The 26,196-nt window shown below is 36.9% G+C and overlaps 1 protein-coding gene across 1 annotated transcript in view; it reads left to right on the plus strand.

The window, feature by feature from the left end:
• CHSY3 (chondroitin sulfate synthase 3) overlaps positions 1 to 23,939 on the plus strand; it is a 294,614-nt gene extending 270,675 nt beyond the window's left edge. Inside the window, exon 3 of the mRNA XM_028103420.2 lies at positions 22,377 to 23,939. Within this exon, the coding sequence (XP_027959221.1) occupies positions 22,377 to 23,939 (1,563 nt within the window). The remainder of the gene's footprint in view (positions 1 to 22,376) is intronic.
• Positions 23,940 to 26,196: the final 2,257 nt, after the last annotated feature.

Raw genomic sequence — 26,196 nt, forward strand, 5'->3', positions numbered from 1 at the left:
TAAGATAACTCTAATTTGAAAGCATCCTTAATTTTCCTTATAAAGAAGAACCGTAAATTCTGAGTTCTAAAGTAAATTATTGAAAGTTGAGTTTTCTGGTCTGCGAACTTACTAATCTAATGTCCTTCCTTGCTGTTATTTAGAACTTTTAAGTTAGATTAAAAAAACATGGTTAAAAAAATATAATAGCTGTGATAATTTTAGAATATGTTTTGTTCAAACTATAGTATCTGCATACCCTACCCAAGATTCTCATACACCATTACCCCACTGAGAATTACCAATCTCAGTTGAATAACGTTTGATTTTTTACTTGAAAAATTAAAAGTATCCTTGGGTAGTGTTTCAAATTTATACTAGAATGGACTTTTTATTTAATAATTATTTTGTCGGGGCGCCTTGTTGTCTCAGTCGTTAAGCGTCTGCCTTTGGCTCAGGTCATAATCCCAGGGTCCTGGGATCGAGTCCCACATCGGGCTCCCTGCTCGGTGGGAAGCCTGCTTCTCCCTCTCCCACTCCCCCTGCTTGTGTTCCTGCTCTCGTGCTCTCTCTCTCTCTCTCTGTCAAATAAATGAATAAAATCTTTAAAAAGAAATAATTATTTTGTCAATTCCTCAATAGAGCTTTTATCTTTAAATATGTCTCCGTATAATAAATGTCATTCCTTACTTTGCTGGGACATTTGTAAAACATTAACGTTTAAGCAGAGATACATATTTTCTACATCTCTTCTTCTAAACCACTCATTTAAATAATGCGTCATATATATATTTTATTTTATTTATTTTTTTAAGATTTTATTTATTCATTGAGAGAGAGAGAAGAGAAAGAGTGCAAATGGGGGAAGGAGCAGAGGCAGAAGGACAAGTGGACTCCCTGCTGAGTGGGAAGCCCAACACAGGGCTCAGTCTTTGACCCTGAGATCATGACCTGAGCTGAGATCAAGAGTTGGACGCTTAACCAACTGAGCCACCCATGCACCCCTATATAAGTATATTTTAATGCTTTCACATAACTGTTCTTCTTTGACTTTCACACCAACATTGTATGCTTGAATGGGCAATGGTTTATTCTCCCCGATTAATAGGTGAGAAGATTGACACAGACAAGTAATGTGGTTTGCTCACTGTCACCTAGCTGATCAGTAGACTCCCAATCCAGTTGTCTTCCCTGTTAAATCACCTCCTTCCTATATTCCTTTTTAAAAAGCCATTAAACCAACTATCAAGATTCCTACTCTTGATTTGTTTTTGTTTGTATGTTATTTCTCCTTATGCTTTCTACAAGTGGCAGTTCTGGGGCACAGTTACAAGGACACCCTAACAAGGGAATCTTGGGAGGTGATAAAAAAGCTACATGCAAATTGTAGTGTGGATCTCACAGTAATACAGAGAGAATAAATTACAATGCCACAATCAACTTGGATCTAAACTCAGGTAATGTGAATGTAGCAATATTGTGCCTTCTCTATGTAATTGCAATTACTTTCAAGTTTATTTTGTCATCAAACAAGCAATTTTTCAATCAGTGCAGCTTGTGCAAATCAGCACTCTTGTATATGATTATTTAATTCATTTATCATGCACTTCTTAATGCCCAGCCCTACCCTCCTCGAAAAAAAAGTTCAGGAAGTTTAAGGAAAATGATTACATGGAAAGCAAATATAAAGGTAATATCTGAGTTGGTTCTCAGTCTCAAAACAAAATTTATATGTGTGAGGAGCAGAATAAATCTTATCAGCATTATACATGATTTTATTTTATAGAGAAATGGAAAATATTTCAGAAATACACATAAAGTAGATTTTGTGCTTGGTTAATTTTTCCTTCTTTTTAGCTAACATATAACTATACATAGGAAATCTCTGTTTTGACAAAAAAGACATTTAAGCAGAGAAAGGGTAGCAACACATTTTATTTGCTTCCACAAATGACAAATGCTAATTCTGTGGGATTCACTCCCAGTTGATCATGGCACCTTTTCCCTTCAACTTCTGGATCTTTCTCAACTTGGGGTCCCAAAGAGCTGCTCTCATTTGTTCCAAATTCTACTCTAAGAATATTTTTTTCCTAAAACAATATATTTCTTTTTCCTTCTCATTAAAATCATGATCAATTAATCAGACTTTGTCATCCTCAATCATCCCAACACTAGTCATAGAGGTAAATGAAAAATCTGTTAGATAGTATCTTTGCCAAAATAAATTTACAATCTAACTGTGGATAGGGGAGGATTAAAAATAACTAACTAGCTAAATAAGTAAGTAGATAGCTCAATCTCTAATTGACAAAAGAAAAAATTAGAAAGCCAAGTATTGTAGTAAACACCAAACTACATGATAGAGTAAGCTCTGTGATACCTTGCAAATAGGGTTAGCCTGTCCTGGAATTGATAGAAGATGCATCTGTGTAATAGGAATTTAGCTGGAATTAAAGGATGAGTAGCATTTGAATTGGCAGGGCTATGCAGAAAGGGCAACCTCAGATGATTGAGAACAGTGATTTTCAAACATTTTTTCCCTTCTGCAGAAACTTCTGTCAAGTAAGGTATTACTTACAAACCTAGTGGTAACAGCTCAAAGCAGAGCTGCTCTGAATGGAGAGAACAAAGTCCTGTTATTATGTCCTCCTGGTTTTTCCAGAGCTTCTGATTTAGCAGGTTCAAAATTACCATGTATATTTAATTTGTATCTATATCTTCTTTGACTTCTTTTAAAGATTTTTTTATTTATTTTAGAGGCAGAAAGAGAGCCTGCCATGAGCAAGGGAAGGAGCAGAGGGAGGGAATCTCAAGCAGACTCCCTGCTGAGCGCAGAGCCCGATTCAGGGCTCAATCTCATGACCCTGAGATCATGACCTGAGTGGAAACCAAGAGTCGGACACTCAACTGACTGAGCCACCCAGGTGCCCCAGTCTTCTTTGACTTCTTTGATGTCTGAGTCCCACGATGGGGACGTTTGCAATAATTCAGACTTGAACCATGGTCCAAGCAGTAGAAGGGGAAGAAAAAGAAAGGATAATTTGGAAACACCTGCAAAAAAGAAATATAATGTTTTGAAAGGGATGGTGGGAAGTAGAAAAAAATAGTCTGGGATGTTGCTGAAGTAATGAGCATATATATCAAGACAAATAATTGTACTAGGTAGAGACCTGGGAAATCAGGAGAAGAAAGTGTATCTATTTCTTTGTTTTACTATGTGTATGTTTTGTTTTTTTTCCCTTTCATTATATCACTGTGCTGATAAAAGTCCCTTAAAGCAGGGACTTAAGGACCAAATTTATACTAGTTGGATCTTTGAGTCTCTGTCTTTTCTGAAAATCTGGAATCTCGTAAATATGTGTGATGTTCATCAAGGCTCCCATCTCCAGACAGCCCTGGTCCTGCATTATTATAGCATATCACGCACTGGAGATAGAGTAAGAAGAAGACCTGGTCCTAGCCTTCAGAAAACTCCCAAATTTATTTTTAGATGAATAAACAAATGTAAAATTAAAACTGAGCTAAATAAGTGGGACAGAATGGTACCTAGTACCAGAAGAACATATACCAGTCCTGAACTAATCAGAGAAAAGATCCATGAGGCAGTGATATTTAAGCTAAGTAATAGTTAAATAGAAGAAACAGAATTGAGAAGTAGGAGAACATTCCAAGAGAGAGGGAAGAGCATGGGCAAAGACAGGAAAGGGAGAGGAAGCCAATAAGGCTGAAGCTTAGAGGGCGAGAGGTAACAGAGAAAGCTGGAGAGGAATGAATTTTTCTAAGAGCATTATTATTCTAAGAGCATGACGTCATTGATGGGGAAAAGAAGAATCACATGATCAAATTTGGGTTTTGGAAAGATGACTAGTGTTGCATCATGGAGAACTGTTTAGAGAGTGGCCGGATGAGATGTAGTCAGACAGATGACTGTTGCAGAAACACAGAGAGAGTTCTTGGTATGTTGGACCAGAGCAGCTGTCCTGAAGATATAAAGAAAAGAATCAAGATTCTAGACACAGGACGTAAAACAGAATGGAATTGGTAATGAGGGTTAAAGGAAAGCAGTGATAGATTATTGATATATTAAGGATAGTAACTCTTGACATGGCATCATTATTGCACAAATTGCTTTCTGCATTTCATGTTTGCTTTTTAATTTTATTATGGTGCTTTTGATACGGGAATATTTTAATATACTATTAAAACCTATTATTTTTAATTTATATTTTTTGTTTATTCTTTTGTTTTTGCTTAAAAAGGACTTTCCTACATGCTTAGAAAATGTAAATGTTTATCTACATTTTCTTTCCATTATTTTATAGTATTTTTTTTCTTTTTGTAGGGCTGGTTTGAATAGGATGTAGGTCTTTAATACATCTGAAATACACATACACATATATAAACGTACACATATATATACACATGCATTTACACGTATACATGTATATGTATATAATGTATTCAGTCTAAGATGTGACGTAGTGAAGGAACTAAGGACCTATTTTTTTCCTTGTAAACAGTTAATTGTCCTACAACCTGTATATTAAATTGTGATTTCAAGTCATTTGCCTTTTTATGAACTATTTTCACAATGAATATTCCACTGAAATTAGCCCTACAAAATATAAATATATAAAAAATTAGACATGATAGTCATATGAAAATTTTGAATAATCTGTTTTTTAAAAATAACACTGTAAACATATGTAAAACAAATTTGAAATTCCTCCCGGTGTTGGGAGCAGTAGTGTTGAAAACAATCATGAGAACAAATCCAAAAACTAGTGAGATTTGGGAGTGTATATTTTTGCTTATTTATAAAATACAGCTTTTTAACTCATAGATTAAATAATCATATTCCTGAGCTCTCATTCATTTTCTCTTTGGACTTATACCTTTGCCTTTTAGGACTAAAAACAAGTCAATTTATTTTATTTTACCTTCTCAAGCAGAAAAAAGAAATTAAAGTCCTCTTAACCCATTTTGAAAGATAACCATGCATACATGAAACCCAAAGTATCCTTTACTCTTTTCCTAAAGCTCATGAGTGCACTGCGAAACTTACTGGTCTCACGAAATGATTTTATTAATTTTTAACATAAATCACCTCTTCCTGTTGTAACAACTTTATATATGAGAAACAGGTGAGCTATACTCAGTCTGCGGTAAGGAAATGTCATTGCAATTAGCAAAATTAGCAAGGTCAAAAGGACTCAGATCATTGTGTTTTCATTTCCAGAAAACTTGACTTTTAAAAGATTAGGCTTCACTTATTCTTAGTTAGCACCATCTTGGAAACACCTACCTGCTAATTAGAGCTGTGATTCCCAGCCATTCCCATAGCAGTGCTGTGCCCATGCAGAAGTCTACAGCCCTATAATTAGGAATTTTCTTCTAAGAAAAACATTATAATAGACATCCTGCCATGCTTATGTTGTTTTAATTGGTGTTTAGCTCTAGGGAGCATCATAATTTATTATAAAACTTTAATGTTAATAAAATCAGCTAGAAGGAAGCACTACTTATCTCCTTGATTACACCATAAGGAGTAGGATCTTAATTTGAGCCTTTCTTTTCTTCTTCTTTCTTAGGCTAGTGAGAGCAGAGTTGCAAGTGGATCAGGGAATCTATGTGCTGTAGCAGTGCTTCACCAAATGTTGTCTATGACCCATGTGAAAGAAAAATTACACAGAACAGAGTTAAACTGACAAGGAAGACTTTATTCAAAACTATTGCAATATGGAAGAGAGATTGAACTCACATATTGCTGAAATAAAAGGGAGGAGAGGTTTTTTAAAGATTTTTATTTATTTGTCAGAGAGAGAGCGCACAACCGGGGAGTGGCCGGCAGAGGGAGAAGCAGGCTCCCCACTGAGCGAGGAGCGGGATGCAGGACTCGATCCCAGGAGCTGGGATCATGAACTGAGCCAAAGGCAGGGACTCAATCCCAGGACCCTGGGACCATGAACTGAGCAGAAGGCAGATGCTTAACCAACTGAGCCACCCAGGTGTCCCAAGGCAGGAGAGTTTTTTTAAGCACTAGGGTAAGCTAATGAAAAAGTATAGGAGGACTTTAGCAGGAATGTTGGTCAGTGTTACTAGGCTATCTGTGTCTGTTAATGGGTGCCATGGGGCTTGGGCTCCTACCCTCCCACAAAGACTGGGAGACAGGGGCTCTTTCTTCATGATTATATTTCAAAGGGATGGTTTCCAGGACATTCCTGGGTTGTAAAGCTGGCAAGAGGTTGCAAGAAGATTTCCATCTCAAAGGAGCAGAGGAAGAACGTATAATCACAAGTTTTCTAAAGGAGATGCTCTAAGAAAAAGGAGGTCAGGGTCCTACAGTCAGGAAGAAACCTGTCAAAGGTTTAGCCAAATTGAAGGGAGTGTTAAGGTCATCTTGGTCACCTGTTGATGGACTTCTAGATTTTACCTGGTGATCTGGGAACTGATCTAAAAGTACAAGTCCCTTCCTATAGGCAAATGATACACAGTCTCACAATCTTTAAACTCTATGCAGAACTAAAAGTTGTGTGTGCCTAGGTGGCTCATTCGGTGGAGCGGCTGCCTTTGGCTCAGGTCACGATCCCAGGATCCTGGGATCGAGTCCACATCGGGCTCTCTGCTCAGCGGGAGGCCTGCTTCTCCCTCTTCCTCTGCCTGCCACTCCCCCTGCTGGTGCTCGCTCTCTCTCTCTCTCTCTCTCTCTCTGTCAAATAAATAAATAAAACCTTTAAGAAAAAATAACTAAAAGTTGCTCACTAGTAACCTACCAAATTAGATATAATGGAGATATCTTTGCAGTCTGCTTTAGAGTGCAAGAAATTTCACCATCTGAAGTTTACTAAGCAATCATAATAGAGACACGTCTTGAGTACTTACTCTATGCCAGGTAGTGTTTTAACCATGTTTTATATAATGTAGAAAATAGTCCATCAGCTCCTCTTTCTGCAGAAGTTGTCACTTGTCCTAGATCACACTGGGAATGGAAGAACAGATCTCAGAACCAGGCCTGTAATTGCAAAGCTAGGATGTTAGCCCCAAACAGACATGCATGTGAGCACAGGCTGAAAGAATGGCAGTGAAAGAGGCAGGAGAGGTTCTGTTTTCTTTTTTCTTTCCTTTAAGGGATTGAAATGTCACTGAAAGCCAGGCCTAACTCCTCAGCACTCTAACAATTCCTACATAAACTGTAGTTCTGTTCCGCTTCTTGAATGGAAGCCTGTCTTGTCTCCATACAGGTGGAAAGGCCTTCTTCTGACATTGCTTTCATTCTCACTGACTGTGGTCTCCCAGCAGCACTTCATTTATTCGTGTAGAAATTATTAATGTGACAGGACGCAGTGTGATTTAGAATCCGTTTAGACTCCTACAGTCATTTCACATTCCGGTGGCACAGAGCAGAAATGATGATGGGTGTCCTCAACCTTTCTCCCTGCTTGGACGACAGCATTAATTACAGAAATAGTAAAGAGATGTATGACCACCATCAGTCATGGTGCGATACTACTGGACTGCGAGTCACTATTTAAGTAAGATATAAAAGCTTTAAGATATGTGCCAAGTCTTCTACTACATAGATATTGAGTCTTGTGTTACATTTTACTTTTTAACTCGAAGAAACATTTAGAAGCCGAGGAAATACTATGGAATGCTGAGAGTTTTCTATGAGAGAATTAAAGTTCTTACAGTAAACGTTGTGATCCCTGTTTCGGTTACCAACTTGTTTTGGGGTGAATATGTTAACTTATTAAAAATTAATTATAAATATTTTACCAAGTATTAGGCCCAGGCTACCACCCCCTTGGAACAGGCCATCTAGAAAGATATACAGTCAAGTAAACCAGCAAATACAGTATGGTATAATTAGTTCAGTGAGCCCCTGTCAAAATTACACAGCTCTTTATGGATTTATATTTTTAGTGCCTGTCTCCCTCCTTAGGCACTTAACTCCATGAGGGTAGGGACCCCGTTTCTCTTGTTGCTCTATCCATAGCAACTGACACACTTCAGAAGCTCCATGAATGTTTTTAAGTGAATGAAAGAGTCATTTATTCTGCAAGTAAGAGAGGCAGCCAGAAGGTTGGAGACGACTGGATCAGGAACGGTTTGGTCAGGGGAAACTACTGAAAGAAATTGTCATATTGTCAGAGAATCTATTATGTTATCTTTTTCATGTTTTCCATGTTTATATTAATTGGATTCCACCAGCTTCCTTGAGCATCTGGTGTACACATGGCCATGCACTGTGTTGTCTATCCAATTGATCCAGTACGACTGTCCTCTGAATGTACTGACAGCTGAAGTCCCTTTTATACATAAGGAATATGAAATTTTTACTCTTAAATCTTAACAATATAATGTCTTATTTTCATTTCAGACTCTATTTGAACATATACCTTCTACTGACATAAGAAACTGCGTATAACCAATTAACACTGAACACTGCATAATGGCCCTCCTTCTATTTGTTGGAAGGTCATCAAGTTTTAGCTTCTTATGAACAGCACTCCACATTGCCCTGGAGGTTGCTATAGGAATATTAATGATTATCACTAAAAATTGTCATGTAGCCAAAGTCCATAATTACAGAAGTATATGTCATCCTTTAAACAAAATATCCTGTTTGCCCTGTCAAAAGTTCAGAGGTAACACAAGTAAAACCAGTGAATCACCAGAAGTAGAAATTAGTGCAAGTTTATTGTGCACAGACCAAAAAGACAGTTTGAAAACTGGGGGCACTCATGGGACACCTGGGTGGCTCAGTCGGTTGGGAGTCTGCCTTCGGCTTGGATCGTAGCCCCGGGGTCCTGGGATCGAGCCCCACATCAGGCTCCCTGCTCAGCGGGGAACCTGCTTCTCCCTCTGCCACTCCCCCTGCTTGTGCTCTTTCACTGACAAATAAATGAAATCTTAAAAAAAAAAAAGAAAACTGGGAGCACTCAAACCAAAACATAGAAGGAGGCTCAGGGGTATATTTTTATAAAGCAGCTTAGATAGTAGAAAGTCAGTGACTGTTTATTCTTCAGTGATTGGTTATAATATCAGAATTTTTTTTGAATGATAGGGAATTGCTCAGTGGTTATCTCATATCAACCTTCAACCTTGAACTTGAAATCAGTTCAAGTTTTGCTTATGATTTACAGGGGCATAAGCAAGAAAAGATTGAGATCAAGTTAGTCTTGCCCAATAAGCTATATTAAATTTTGTGTGTATGCCTAACTGGTTTTGTCGGCTCAGGGAATCTTCTGGGCTGGTCACTCACTGTTCGTTTTTTTTTATTTTAACAGCCCCAGTCCTTATCTGCCCCATTCTTCTACCTTTTCCATTAGCGGAAGGCAGGATGTTTGTACAGAATTAGAATAGTTGTGATAAATCTTTCATGAGGTGAAATGACTGGTTGCTTGAGTTTGGAAAAATGGAAATAAAAAATCAGCAGCAAAAATAAGAAAGAAGATCTTTGACCTTAACTTCAGCACCTTCAGTTAAGTAGGACTCTCCTTGGAGAGTCTTTGAAAGCTTTCATAACTGAAATAAAACCCATGAATTAAAAAGTAGATCTTTTTCTCTTATTTGGAAAGTGAGGTATAATTTTATGCATTGTCGGTGCCGTCATGGAGTCAGTATATTTCCTCCAGTGGATATAATACATTCATTAATTGTGTTTACATTTTCAAAATTGTATGGAAACTACTGTCTTGACATTTTGTTTTATAAAGTTCTTCAAAGCCTAATTCAGAAGTGATAACCTCCCTCCTTCCCATTGTCTGTTATTTGTTATGGTGTGACAATTAAATCACCAGCGAAGGGAGTAGTTAACTTATGTTGATGTTACATGAATGAAGGCTGTGTGCGTGTTTGCGAAGTGCCAACTTGAAAACCCCTTGAAATTCCTCTTTGCCTCTTCTCTCTAAAACATTGTGAGTAGAACAAAAGGTTTAAGGAAAGAGTGAATACAAAACATTTACTTGACAATTAATACCAAAACTTTAAAAATATCTGTACAGGGGAAGTGAATTGTTTAAGTTTCAACAGTCGTCCACTGTTATCTTAACTATATATATGGTCCTTGCCACGGTGTGGAGACATCAGGCTAAGTCAGTCAAATTGATGAACAGTCAAGTTCAATTGTCACTAGTTTAGTTTTGTGTTTTTGATTGTAGTATTATTTTATTGATAACAGGGTAATTTAATTAAGATATATGGATTTACTTAAACTAACAAATGATTGGCGCACCTGGCTGGCTCAGTTGGTAGAGCAAGTGACTCTTGTTTTTGGGTCATGAGTTCAAGCCCCACGTTATACATGGAGTTTACTTAAGAAAAATGAATAAAATTTTTAAAAAAATAATAAGAAATGGTTACTACCATAATACCATTATAAACTGACATCTCATTACTTTAGTGATTTCTTTCTGGATTTAAATCTCTTTGATATTTGCCTTAGAAAGCATGTGTTCAGAATTTCCCTGCTGAGGAATCTATAGCCCATGGTTATTTTCTGTGTTGTCTGACATATTTTTAAACTGTAGAGAATATATACTGTTGAGAAAACTTCACCACATATAAGAGTTAGTATCTGGAAGCTATTTTCTGTGTTGTCTGACAGGTTTTTTTTTTTAAACTAAAATAGCTAACAAAATGAAATGTAACAGGAAGAGAAGTTTTAATGGTACAGACTGTCCATAGGATTTCAGTGAAGATTCAACTAGCTAATTAAACAAGGCAAAGCATACAGAGCATTAGTACAAGCTGAAATTAAAAAGGTACGAACTTATCAGATCATTTATGACAGGATTCTTTAGGTTGCAGGTTAAGCTGCACAACTAACCTACCTAAAACAGAAGAGGAATTACTATCTTTGGAAATTGGGAAATCTGACTGATCTGGCCTTAGGTACAGCCTGGTGCTGTGTTCATTGCTATCAGCAGCATTCAGTGTTTCTTATATCACTTCTCCACCCTTGTGTGGGTGTCAAGGTCTGCTTTTCTTTCTGTGGAATTATAATTGTGCAAAATGTGTACCTATGGCCAAAGGGAATATTGTTTGCTATCAGGAGAGAGATCTTGCCCATGAATGAAGCTAATCCGGAGTAAACCATTTATAACAAAGTATATTAATTGGCCACACTGTGACTTGTATTCCTCTTTAGGAAAGGTGAGGATCATGTGAAATAAAAGGAAAAGGAAAATTTTTTTTACCATTTTAATCATGTTTAAGTCTACAGCTCAGTAGGGTCAACTATATTCACATTGTTTTAGTCAAATCTCAAGAACTTTTCTTCTTGCAAAACTGAAACTCTATACCCATTAAACAACTCTCCATTCCCCATTCCCCCAGCCCCTGGAAACTACCATTCTGCTTTCTATTTCTATGAGTGTGACTACTTTAGGTACTTCATATAAGTGGACTCATACACAATTTGTCTTTTTGTGACTAGCTTATTTCACTTAGTATGATGTCCTCAAGGTTCATCAGTGTTGTAGCATGTGACAGGATTTCAAAAGGAAAAGACATTTTAAGGTTTTTTAAGTTACTTTAAAAGGCTATCCGAGAACAGATACTCTCAGGCAACTGAAATTCATGAAATAAACATAAAGAAAATCTATGAGACTGACAATAGCTGGAAAATGCACTGCTCACTTAACATTTTTTTTTTTTAAATTCAAATTCATTTAGAACATTGGGATTACCAAGAAAAAAACGCAACATCACATCTGCATCCTTTGGACTACAAGTTTTCAATACTTGCTGCTTTTAGTATCCTAAAAGTGGCTCAGTCAGTTAAGTATCTGCCTTTGGCTCAGGTCAAGATCCCGGGTCCTGGGATCCAACCCCATGGCCAGCTCCTTGCTCAGCAGGGAGCCTGCTTCTCCCTCTCCCTCTGCCTGCCACTCCTCCGCCTGCTTGTGCTCGCGCGCTCTCTCTCTTTCTCGTTCTCCCTCTCAAATAAATAAATCTTTTTTTTTTAAAGTATTCTTTGGGGGTGATTTCTTAAAAAAAAGGAGACATTTTATTTTAAATTTTTTGCACATCATTTTTTTAAAGATTTGTTTATTTATTCTAGGGACAGAGAGAGTCTCAAGCGGATTCTGTGCTGAGCACAGAGCCTGTTGAGGGGCTCGATCCCACAACCCCAAGATCACGATCTGAGCCCAAACTTGAGAGTCAGACATTCAACTGACTGCACCACCCAAGCACCCCTGCATGTGATCTTTAATTAAACCTTTTATTTTGAGACAATTATTCATTTGTGTACTTCTGTAAAAAAAAAAAAGTATTGCAAAGAAATCCCATGTAACCCTTAACCAGTTTCCCCCAGTGGCAAAATCTTGAAAAAGTGTAGTTAAACATCACAACCAGGACATTGACTTTGATATAGTCCACTTATCTTATTCCGATTACCCCAGTTTTCCTTGTATTTATTTTTGTGTGTGGGTAGGTACATACACATGTATTTAGTTCCATACAATTTTATCACATGTTGGACATAGAATTTTTAGAGTTTATAGATTAGATGTGGTTATTTCCAAGGTGCTGTTATTGTTATAAGTCTTAGTAGCATTAAGAGTATTATTTTATGGTCTTCATTTTATGTGACAAACATATATAGATGATATGAGGAAGGGCATAGCATATCATACTTAAACTAGATCTTTGCATTCAACAACTTATTCAAGCTGTATCCTTTAATATTTTCCTCATTCACTCTATGATTATAAAATGATAGATGAATCTTTTTTCCCAAACTCATTTCTTCTCTTTAATATTTACAAGTGGGTACAGTTTTTTTTTTTTTTTAAGACTTTATGTTTAAGTAATCCCTACAACCAGAGTGGGGCTCCAACTCACAACTCTGAGACAAGAGTCCCATGCTCGTCCAACTGAGCCAGCCAGGCGCCCCAGGTACAGTTTTCATTATGGCATTTTCACTAGAGAAGTGAGAAATACTTTAAGAACTTTACTATTAATATTTGAAGATAGTAATTGAGGGAAAATAATAGTGTTAATTTGAAAATTCACTATTTTGCCTATACCTTCATATTTACTGTTTTTATAGAACAAAAGAAAGATCATTAGCATTTGCTTTAAGGATAATAAGACTCCCAATTTAGTTACATAGTATTGCATAACTAAATCATAGAGAATAAAATGAGTTTAAGTATTTGCAAAGCAAATTACCCAACCCTTAGGTACACATTTGCCATTATATTTTACACGACTTAAATGATTTATTATTTCTTGTTCACATTCATAAATTATTCTAATTTGCAGAGTCTGTACTTCCTACAACAGGAACATCTTTTTTCTACAAATCCTCCTTAATCTCATTTGTAGGAAGAGATTCAAAGAGAGTTTTCTAAGTTAGAAGATCCTTTCTTTTAACAATAAATAGAGTGGCTTAAGGAGAACAAAAGAACTTGTACTAAATTGAAATAGCTTCTTTAGACAAATAAAGTAAGGAATTTTCTCCTTAATAGAGAATAATTAATGCAACTATTTTCTTAATAGAGAACATGAAAAATGTTCATGAACAGGTTTTCAATAATGGCATGGCCTCTAATTTCTCCTTTGTTTCAACAGAGACGTCTTGAAGACAATTCAGCTTTTTAGTTTTTAGATGATAATCTGAGGTCAAATGATGGCTACACTGAGCATATTTGAATTATTTTTTAAGGAAAACTTAAGGCCATCCTCAATTGCTCACTTATTCAATACTAATAATAATAGAAACAAATAAGTACAATAATAATAATAATACCTATTATTATGACCCTAATTAATAAACAGCAGTTACTATACACCAGGTACTCTTCTAAGTACTTTAATTTCTCTAATCCTTTGTAACTTTATTTCTATTCCATTTTTTAAAAAAATATTTATTTGAGAGAAGGAGGGGAGAGGAGGGAGAGAGTGCAAGCTGGGGGAGGGACAGAGGGAGAGAGAGAATCTCAGCCAGACTCCCCACGGAGGACGGAGCCCCACACAGGGCTCAATCCCATGACCCTGAGATCATGACCTAAGCTAAAATCAAGAGTTGGACGCTTAACTGACTGAGCCACCAAGGCACCTCTCTATTCCACTTTTTTAAGCTTTCCTACTTTCTTTCTTTCTTTTTTTTTTTTTTGAGATTTTATTTTTTTTAAGTAATCTCTACACCCATCATGGAGCTCGAGCTCAAAACCCTGAGATCAAGAGTTGCACACCCCACCAACTAAACCAGCCAGCTGTCCCTAAGCTTTCCTACTTCCCATCTTTTCTCTCCCTTACTGAGCTTTTCATGATGTCTCTTCTTTTCCTTTCCTTCTGATTTTGTTTTCATGTCTGTGATGGTTTATTTGTTATGCTTTCTTTTTTTTTTTTTTCGTTCTGTGAACTGACATTTCATCTCCCCATCACATCTTTGAGACATTTTATTTCTACTTTGTTGTCTTCAAAGATAGAGGAAAGTGCTTCTTATGTTTTTAAAACACTTGCTTAAATGTTGCCCTCAGTTCCATGTCTTCTGTTTTTTGGTGGGGTCGGAGGGGGAGGGCAGAGGCTGGCTTTTCATGTGGTCTTTTTTTCTTATAGAAACTTCGTGTTAATGTGTACTGTGTTCCTTTTTTAGAAAACGTACTTATCCCTGGCTGCAAAATTTACTTTTCCCTGGACAAGCTCTTCACCATAGATTTATTTTGGCAGAGATGTTTGTCACAGTTCTAGGCTTGCTGATTTCAACAAAGAAAGGACTTTGGTCCTCTCTGCTGCCTCACATTAAACCTGCTTTATGAAAACATGGCTTAACTACTTAATTCTTTGAGTTCTGTATCTCTGCCTCTTCTTCTCTGAAACAGAACATTTCCGTCAGAGTTTATTTGCCCCCCGCCCAGATCACCTCAGCTCCTGCACCCATAGTTGTCTACGCAGAATAGGATTTATACCCTACATTGTCTGGTCGTGTATTCTTCCTGGTTATTTCTGAGATCGTCTGTCCGTTGGGCCCTTTTGCCCCTGACATTGCTCTGCTTGGCCTTTTGTCCCCACTTGCTTCCAGATGACCCCGCTCAACCTCATCAGCTTTTGGAAAATATACACATATTTTGGTGACCATGTATTATTCCAGTCTTTTCATTTTTAAAGATGGAGTTTGCAGTAAATTATTTTTAGCATTCCCTGTGTCTTTTAAAAATTGCCTTATTGAGGTATAATTTACATTCTACAAAAGTCTCCCCTGTAAATGTACAGTTTAGTAATATTTAGTAGATATATACAGTTGTACAACAATTAACAAATCTAGTTTTCAGAACTTTGCATTGCCCCAAAAGTTACTTTGTGCCTGTTTGCAGTCAACTCCTTACTGTTTCTTTGAAGATTTCATTGCTGAAATGGAATTCCTTTATTGACATAGCTGTGATCACTCCAGAAGTTATCTGTGTTTTGTTTTCATTACTAATAAATCTAAGGGAGAAATGGAAGTTTAATATAGTAGAAGACTAATAATAATGTACCACTCTTTCTTGGCATCTGTTCTGCTCTCTGCTTTTTATAATAGATTTTTCTGTAGCCTCTCAGGTAATTTTCTTACCAGGGAGTGAGATTTGGGTGGAAACAGTTGAAGCACTAGGGTCTGTCAGGACACACTGATGTTAATTGCTGTCGTGATTTTGTTGGTGTGAAATGATTTTCCCCTTCCAGTGTAAATCTCTGGAAGGAGCATGAAATCAATTGGAAGTTCTTTAAAGAAGTCCACCTATATTGGAGGTCCTGAATTATTTCAAACAAGCTAGTATAATTTTAAAAGTAAATTTTACACTTTTTTCTTAAAACAATTTTGCTACATTCAAAATTTAGTGTGACAAGTCACAAAAACCGGCTACTTGTTCTAGCTGTAGTTGTGATGTCTTATATCTCACTTGTCCCTTGGTTAAATCACTTTACACTTGTGAACCCCAGTATCCTGAAATTTCCACAATAATTTATCTTTCTTAGAGTAAGATGTTGAGCTCTCTTGTTAGGAGAAGATGCCTCAATGGCATGTTTGATACATTAAAGCACTTGAGTGCGTGTAGCCAATTGTAACTGTTTCCAAGCATTTCCAGAGATAAGCAAAGATGAAGCAAGCCAAGGGAAGGGTGCCGTTCTCCTTCTCTGAAAACTAGCTAACAAGAACAGCCTCCGGGGGAGATTGGCAAATCCTCGAACTGTTACTTATACACAGTTATCATTTACTGAGTGTTTTCTATGTGCCAGCCACAATGTTTAGTATTGTATATATATTTTTCTTATAGAGTAACATTTTACTATACATTGTGGTAGTTGACATTTTCCCTTTTATAGATAAGGAGACTGAGATTTAGACAGATTGGCTAGGAAATGGCTTAGAAATGGTGGAACCAGTATTCAAATCCAGATCTGGCTGACTTCATAGCCAGGCTTTTAAAACATTCTCACATTTATGCGGTATAGCTTGGACCTTCCTACATTTAAAAATAGGAAATTTGGATATGTTCTATGCTTCTTCATGGAAAACATGATAAATTCAAGACGTTTACATCATTACTGTACTTCCTAGAATGTGTATGAATACACTGTTTTCAAGGATTGCCCCATCACTGTCTTTGTCTATTTGTAATATTAAATTTATCAAATTATGCAGTATTAATCACTTTAATAGCACTAAAAGAGCAGTTTCCTCTGAGCGTTGTTTCTAGCATTGCCCCCCCCCCCTTTTTCTTAGTCCTGTAAAGCATGCCTAAAGAAAGAATAGTTTCGGGGAGCTCAGTCAGTTAAGCGTCTACCTTCGACTCAGGTCATGATCTGACCAGGGTCCTGGAATTGAGCTCCATGTCCTCAGGCTCTCAGCTCAGTGGGGAGCCTGCTTCTCCTCCTTCCCCCTGCTTGTGCTTTCTCTCTCTCTCTCTCTCTCTCTCAAATAAATAAAATCTTAAAAAAAAAAAAAATAGTTTCATATAGCCAATACTTTTACAGGTGGTATAATTAGTAGTTCATATGTGATCAGAAATCTATTTTTTTTACCTTCTTGCATAAAAAGAAATAAAAATCTGTGGAAAATTATATAATGTAAAATATTGAACACAATTTCAGTAATAAATGATAATACCACAAAAAGGAAGATATAACAGCCCACTGTAAATTATGAATTTAATTTGATTTATCATTAAACAGAATTTTAAAATCAGCATGTGTTTTGAGAAAAAAAATATTGGATGCAGTTGAACTACTGTTTTGAATCAAGTCCAAAATCCTTTTCTAAATATCTGTTGTTATATTCTTCTGATAGTGATTTGAAAATCTGAGTATCTCAGATGAAATACTGGAGATAAAGAATCTGCTGTAGTACTGGTCTTACTCCTTTTAGGTCACCTTCTCTAGTTAAACTTCTGTAATTTATCTCCCTCCCTCTCTCTCTCTCTCTCCCTCTCTGTCTTTCTCTCCCCCCTCCACCCCTCCATCCACATATCCACACTTGTTTATGTACATACATATCAGAAAAGCCTACCTAACTCTACATACATATTTATCACAATTTCAAAATCAAATCTCTTAATAATTGGAGTATAATAAACAAACATATCTTAAGTAACAGTTCGGTGAATGTTAACAAATCGAATACATACATGTCACCATGACCTACATCAACAAATAGAACATTAACAGCACTCTAGAGCTCTCCACCCACTTTCTTGAATTTTTATTACTATTCTAACAGCTAAAAGCATAGGTTAGCTTTACCTGTTTCTGAATTCCATGTAAATAGAATCAAACAAAATGTATTCTTTTGTATACATCTTGTTTCATTGTGAGATTTCTCCACATTGTTGTAATATTTCATTTATTTTAACTGATGTATTGTCATTATATGAATATAGGACATTTATTTATCTATGCTACTCTTGATATTTGGGTTGCCTTCAGTTGGGTGTATTTTGAATAATGCTGCTATGAAAACTCATATATATTTTTAGGTATATGTATGAATATATTTATATTGGGTATATATCTAAGAGTAGAAATACTGAGTCATAAGGAATGTATATGGTCATTTTAGTCGATAAATTTTCCACAGTGGTTGAACCAAGTTCCATCCTCATCACCCATGTGTGAGAGTTCCAAATTCTGGCAATGTATTATCAGTCTGTTTAGTTTTAGCATTCTTGTTAGGTCTGTAATGTTATCACATTATGACTTTAAATTGTATATACCCTGATGAGGAATGACCTACAGAATGTTTTTGTATGTTTATTGGGCATTTGTATATTCTCTTTTGTGATGTGCCCATTCAGGCTTTTTTGTTTTATTTTGTTTTTTTCCCCCATTTTCAGCTGGTTTGTCCTTCTTCCTTACTAATTTGTCTAGGTTCATTACATATTCTTGGTATTAGTCCTTTTTGGTAAGATCTGGTAAAAATATCTTCTCCCACTCTGTAGTTTACCTTTTATAATCTTTTAATGTTGTTTTTGAGGAACAGTTATTAATTTTAATGTAGTCCATTTCATCAATCTGATTTTATGGTTGGTATCTTGTGTCATATTTAAGAATTCTGTACCTAACCAAAAGTCATGCAGATACTTTTTATGTTAACTTTTAGAAAGCTTATTTTATTTTTGTACCTTTTATATTTATATCAACAATCCATCTGGGATAGATTTGGCGGGGGGAATGTAGGGGGTCAGTTTTTACTTTTTTCCACATGAATACCAACTGACCTTGCATTATTGATGGGAAAGATCCACCCTTTCTCCGCTCCCCAATGTCTTATTTGTCATAAATCGAGTGATGTCATAAGTCATGTGTCGGTTTATTTGCGGATTATTTTGGTCCTTTGTTTTATTTGTTTATCCTTGTATCAATATTATACTATCTAAATTTCTGTAACTTTTTAAATCTGTGGTGTATCTTTTTTAACATTGTCTTGAATATCCTTGACTTTTCATTTCTATATAAATTTTAGAATCAGCCTGTCAATATCAAAAGCAATATATTCTTTTTAATAAAGAGTGGGATTTGTATTGAATTGCATTGAACCTATACATCAAATTAAGAATTTTCTTCACAGTATATTTTAAACAAACATTTCCAAATACAATCTAGCCATATATAAAGAGGACAAAATATCAGGATCATGATGGGTTTAGTCAGGGAATACAGTGGTTGTTTAATATTGGAAATACATTAGTAATTCACCATAACAAGAAAAAAAAAAGGTATCACATAACCTTCTCAATGGATGCAGGAAAAAAACCCTTTGATTAACTTGAAATGTCATTCATGATAAAACTCTTACCAAATTAGAAATAAAAAGGAACTTAGTGTCCTAAATAAAGCTATTGATGACTTCTTCACTGAGTCTGGGGTTGGAACAAGGTTGTGCTATACCACATTTTCCTGAAGATCCTGGCCCAAAACAAGGAAACCTAACTCAGACTTGTTACTTCCCAGCTGGCTTCTGTACAGTGGGTGTTCCAAAGACAAGAAGGGGAAGCTGCCAATCTGGAAACTGGCACAGTATCATTCCTAGTGTGGTCTCTTAGTTAAAGTAGTGACAGAATCACTCAGATTCAAGAGAAAAGGGCATATGAGCGAAATAAGTCAATCAGAGAAAGACATGTATCATATGACCTCACTGATATGAGGAATTCTTAATCTCAGGGAACAAACTGAGGGTTGCTGGAGTGGTGGGGGGTGGGAGGCATGGGATGGCTGGGTGATAGACATTGGGGAGGGTATATACTATGGTGAGCGCTGTGAATTGTGTAAGACTGTTGAATCACAGACCTGTACCTCTGAAACAAACAATACATTATATGTTAAAAAAAAAAGAAGAAGAAGAAGATAACAGGAGGGGAAAAATGAAGGGGGGGAAATCAGAGGGGGAGACGAACCATGAGAGACGATGGACTCTGAGAAACAAACTGAGGGTTCTAGAGGGGAGGGGGTGGGGGGATGGGTTAGCCTGGTGATGGGTATTAAAGAGGGCACGTTCTGCGTGGAGCACTGGGTATTATATGCAAACAATGAATCATGGAACACTACATCAAAAACATGATATAATGTATGGTGGTTAACATAACATAATAATAAAAAAAAAAGAGAAAGGGGCATAGGCCCCATCTCTCGATGGGAGGAGTGGCAGAGAATTTATCACCACTATTCTGCCATAAGTTCTTACATGTTAGAAACTAGTTATTTTTTACAGTAAAAAGTGAGCTCTGGCTTGGTTGGGATAAACCTAGGCTCTAGCTTCATTGAATATAAAATAATTAGTCATTGATTTTCTTCCTTGGGGTCTTCCTTGGCTGTATTCTACTGTTTTTCAGCATTGTTGTTGCTATGGAAAATGTGACAAGATTCATTCTTTTTCTGTGTACAGCCAAATTGGGTTTTGTTTATTTATTTTGCTCTTTTTTCTCTTGGCCGCTTTGCACATAGATATATATCTGCCTTTATTATAAAGGAAATATGGCCCTCAGATATATTTTACATATGTAATCTTACCTTCTTTAATATATATCCATGTGTATTGAATATATATTCAAGCTTTTGAATGCATATAAATATGTACATTTATATATGTGTATGCGTATATATACATATATATACACACACACAAAGATTTGTATTTGCAAACTTTTTTTAAAGATTTTTTTATTTTGAGAGAGAGAGAGAAGTGTGCGCAGGGCAGGGGGAGCAGAGGGCGAAGGAGAGAGAGAATCTCAAGCAGACTGCCCACTGAGTGGGGAGCCCAACAGAGGGCTTGATCTCACAACATGGAGATCATGACCTGAGCCAAAATCAAGATTCAGATGCTTAACTGACTGAGCCACCCAGGCACCTCTATATCTCCAAACTTTTAACCTCTCTTTTATGTTTCCATTATTTTGCTAAATTTTGTCAAGTCTCCTCCTCCTGTGTTTTCCACAAGTCTATTTCTTGGTTCTTATATTGTGACCATCTTTGGTTTTATTTCTCTTCAAGCTCATGTATCTATTCCTTGAGTTCTTGTTTTATGGAGATTGTATTTTCTTTATTTGATTTGTCTATGTTTTTTTTTTAAGATTTTATTTGTTTGACAGAGAGAGACACAGCGAGAGAGGGAACACAAGCAGGGGGAGTCGGGGAGGGAGAAGCAGGCTTCCCACGGAGCAGGGAGCGTGATGCGGGGCTCGATCCCAGGACCCTGGGATCATGACCTGAGCTGAAGGCAGACGCTTAATGACTGAGCCACCCAGGCGCCCCTAATTTGTCTATCATTTTTACTTTTTTTGGATATATATTCTTAAATTTTCAATGTTCTTTTCCTCCTTATTCATCAATATACTTACAGATGTCTCATGTTGCTACTGCTGCTGGTAGTTCTCCTTCTCTTCTTCCTCCGCCTCCTTTTCCTTTTCCTTCTCCATTGGTACTTCTCTTGAATAGGTGTGATGGAGGTTTCTTTACTGACAGAGAAGGAAGAGTCAGCTGGCAACTTGAAGTGTGATCTTATAACTTTACGTTTTTCCTCATTTTGTTTCTACCTAAAGTAGTGAACTTGTTCTAGACTAGTAGCCAAACTTTCTGGCTCATAAGGATGTCAAGCATGTCTAATTTTGGACATGATCCTTTAGATCAGTAGTGTAGATCAGTATAATTTCTGTTACTCCTTACGTTAACAAGAACTTGCTCTGTAAAGATGGCATATCAGAATGCTCAATAAAACTTACATCTTCTCTGGGTCTGGTATTGCCATTCCAAGCAACACAGCATGGGGTTTACTCCTCAGGGTGAACCCTCTGTTTTGGGAAACCCATGCTCTATCCACCCTGCCCCTCCCTCACAATGATCCCTTATGGGGTTTTGGGTATATTCAGTTCTTATTTTCATTGATATTTTTGGTCAATTTCAAGAGGAAAAGAAGAGGCAAAGATTCTTTACTTCAAAATACATAACTGGAGGTTAGTGTGCAGTGTTTGTATATAACAGGAGGTTAATTTGCATTATTTGAGCATATGAATCTGACATTTTGAAACTATTTTCAGGGTTGCCTGGGTGGCTCAGTCGGTTAAGCATCTGCCTTCAGCTCATATCATGACCTTGGGGTCCTGGAATCCAGCCCCACGTTAGGCTCTCTGCTCAGTGGGGGAGCCTGCTTCTCCCTCTCCCTCTGCCTGCTGCTCTGCCTGCTCCTGCTCACTTGTGCTCTCTCTCTCTCTCTCTTTCTCTCCCTATCAAATAAGAAACAAAATTTTTAAAAAAGAAACAATTTTAATTTCACTTAAATATAAATTTTACAAGTCGACTTTTGCTAGGAAATACCATATAACTAATTTCTATTAAATAACTTAAATGTTTTCATTTATTGCTTTCTTTCTTTTTAAATTTATTCTAACATCTTGATTTCTTTCGCTTTTCAGATGCAACAACTGTTCCATGAAAATTATGAACATAATCGGAAGGGTTATATCCAAGACCTTCACAATAGTAAAATCCATGCAGCCATAACACTTCACCCCAACAAAAGGCCTGCCTACCAGTACAGGCTTCATAATTACATGCTCAGCCGCAAAATTTCTGAACTTCGCTACCGTACCATCCAGCTCCACCGGGAGAGTGCTTTGATGAGCAAGCTCAGTAACAGCGAAGTGAGTAAAGAGGACCAGCAGCTGGGAGTGATGCCTTCTTTCAACCACTTCCAGCCTCGGGAGAGAGATGAAGTGATAGAATGGGAGTTCCTGACGGGGAAACTCCTTTACTCAGCATCTGAGAACCAGCCTCCTCGACAGAACATCAACAGCATCCTGAGAACGGCACTGGATGACACCGTGCTACAGGTGATGGAGATGATCAATGAAAACGCCAAGAGTAGGGGACGGCTCATTGACTTCAAGGAAATTCAGTATGGCTACCGCAGGGTTGATCCCATGCATGGGGTAGAATACATTTTGGACTTACTCCTCTTGTATAAAAGACACAAGGGGAGGAAACTAACTGTGCCAGTGAGACGTCATGCTTATCTTCAGCAGTTGTTCAGCAAGCCTTTCTTCAGAGAAACTGAAGAGCTAGATGTCAACAGCCTTGTGGAGAGTATTAACAGTGACACTCAGTCATTCTCCTTTATATCTAATTCTTTAAAGATACTATCTTCTTTTCAAGGTGCCAAAGAAATGGGAGGGCACAATGAAAAGAAAATACACATTCTTGTTCCTCTCATTGGAAGGTATGACATTTTCTTGAGGTTCATGGACAACTTTGAAAAAACTTGTCTTATTCCAAAGCAGAATGTAAAGCTGGTCATCACCCTTTTCAGTAGGGATTCTGGCCAAGATTCCAACAAGCATATTGAGCTGATAAGAAAGTATCAGAACAACTACCCTAAAGCAGAAATTACCTTGATCCCCATGAAGGGAGAGTTCTCCAGAGGTCTCGGTCTTGAAGTGGCTTCTTCCCAGTTTGACAATGATACTTTGCTGCTATTTTGTGATGTTGACTTGATCTTCAGAGGAGACTTTCTCCAACGGTGTAGAGACAATACAATTCAGGGACAACAGGTGTACTACCCCATCATCTTTAGCCAGTATGACCCAAAGGTAACCAAAGGGGGAAATCCTCCCACTGATGATGACTTTGTCTTCTCAAAGAAAACTGGATTTTGGAGAGACTATGGATATGGAATTACCTGTATTTATAAAAGTGATCTTCTGGGTGCAGGGGGATTTGATACCTCAATACAAGGCTGGGGACTAGAAGATGTAGATCTCTACAATAAAGTCATTCTATCTGGCTTAAGGCCTTTCAGAAGCCAAGAAGTGGGAGTGGTGCATATTTTCCATGCAGTTCATTGTGACCCTAACTTGGATCCTAAGCAGTATAAGATGTGCTTAGGATCCAAGGCAAGTACTTTTGCCTCAACCATGCAACTGGCTGAACTCTGGTTGGAAAAACATTTGGGTGTCAGGTACAATCGAACTCTCTCCTGACAGTCCAGGCAACACATATTGCCTTTTTAAAGGGGAGTTTACCTCATTGTTGGTTGTTATTTTTATTTTATTATTGTTATTTTTATTATTATAATTATTATTGTTATAATTTTATTTTGTTATCCTGGTCTTAAACTACTCTTGGTTGTCTTCCAAAGGGTGTTTGTTGACCTCAAGCAAGAAGAGTCTGCAGTTCACTGATATTTCAGATTTCTACTGAAGTCAATTATGTATTACTTTTATATATCTTTATTTGAGATTGAGTTAAATCGTGGCAATCAAATGACTTTTGAAACTCATTCTTCATGAGAGACAGCTTAGAAGAATGTTCTCTTGAGGCTTAAAGATGCAATATCGACTTTTATTTTGTTTGTTACATTCAATGTGATACAAATATTTACTGGTGAAAGGTACCACAAAAGTGCTTTATGCTTCCTATGGGGAAGGGACTCTGTAACATAAACTTGAGTTTTGTAATTTATACAAGGACTTAAATATATAGACAATAATTTTCTTCATCTTTAGAATTTTTAAAGTAAATGAACACTTATGATTGTATGTTTATTTTTTAAAAAAAGTTTTAAAAATTGAGGAGTTTTGTTCCACAAGCAACCGGTACTGGCTACCCTGGTCTTCTGACAATTATGTACTCCTCACAACTGTCTGCTATAAATGCGAATGAACTTTATTTTCTCAAGGAAATATGATTTAATTAAATATTCATGTACATTTTAGAAGCTTTATGAAACAATGTCCTTCATTTGCTGGCAAGAAGATAAAATATGACAGAACCTGGTTATTTATAATAAAACACAGGTATAACAGTAATCTTTTTCAAAAACCCTGAAGAGGTGGTGTTGTTTCCTTTCAGCCATACCTGATGTATTTCTTAGCGGTCATACTCACCAAAATGTGCTTGCTACATAGACTGGAAATTTAATAAGGGATTATGGGCATACTGTTTGTATTATTATGCTTTAAATCCTGGCCTTCACAACTGATTAAAAAATGAATGGTTTCTTTATTCAACAATTTACATTCCAGGAGAAGCATTCTTCCTCAATCTCTTCAGCTTTGTGATCAAACCGAAGTAAGAACAGGTCAGAAACGGCCTTTAATTTGGGTTAATTTGGGTTTTCATAAAATGTAGCAGACTGTACATACTGTTCTGCACTTTGATTTCCTTTTTTCACACAATAGGACTAAAGTTTGCTTCAAAGTTGATTTGAAAGCTGTTGTCGGAAATCGCCGCCATTATTTGGAACTTGTTGCCAGGAAGCCATATAGCATTTGCCTTAGTGATGGGTTTTATACAGGGTAACAGTCTCTTTTAGTGAGGACATTTGGGGACCCTCAAAAAAAAAATACCATTGCTTAATGTTGTGACAAACGTGATGGCACTGCCCTTGACTATAACATATAATCTTAATGTCAAACTCATTAGAAAGGAATTGATGGCACTTTGAGACGTTAAAAATCTTGACAGGACCAACAATTCAGAATTGATCTCTGCTCTCCTATTTTCTTGGCCTTCATAAACCTTTGCTTTAATAGCTTATTTTCCTACATTATGTGGCTTACCTCTTTTAACAGCTTTTTTTTTCCCTGAACAGTAAATATATTAACATGCAGTAAAGAGTGTCATTTGGGAAGAGCTATTGCAAACTAATAATTATTAATGATTTCGTTAATGAAGAAAAGAAATCTGGGGCTGCTCTTTTCTTTAACTTAAGACAGCTGAAAAACAGCCCGAGTCTTGAGGCAACTACCCAGGGATGAAGTGGCATTCTCTGTAATACTCGTGAAATTATGCTAATGAAACAAGGAAATGCAGAGAGCTCATCTGAACGTAATTACATACCTGCATACTGTCCTAAAATTAATGTAAGTTCATTTAAGTTGTATTTTGTACAACTTGTACAAATTGGTAATTTTGCATTAAGCTTTCCTATCATTTTTTCGTCAGGCACTGCAATATTTCCTGCCTGAAACGTTACTGGAATTATACTAGTGAAATTAAGAGTGTTTTCCTGTCTGTGCAATGTCTGTTATTTAAAATCCCTGTAAGGAAAAAAAAAAAATTTAAAAGGGCGCCTGGGTGGCTCAGTCGTTAAGCGTCTGCCTTCGGCTCAGGTCATGATCCCAGGGTCCTGGGATCGAGCCCCGATCGGGTTCCCTGCTCTGCAGGAAGCCTGCTTCTCCCTCTCCCACTCCCCCTGTTTGTGTTCCCTCTCTCGCTGTCTCTCTCTGTCAAATA

The sequence above is a fragment of the Eumetopias jubatus genome, unplaced genomic scaffold, assembly GCF_037043125.1.
Source record: "Eumetopias jubatus isolate StellerSeaLion01/CBP00866 unplaced genomic scaffold, mEumJub1_p1.0 scaffold_5, whole genome shotgun sequence".
Taxonomy (NCBI): Eukaryota; Metazoa; Chordata; class Mammalia; order Carnivora; family Otariidae; genus Eumetopias; species Eumetopias jubatus.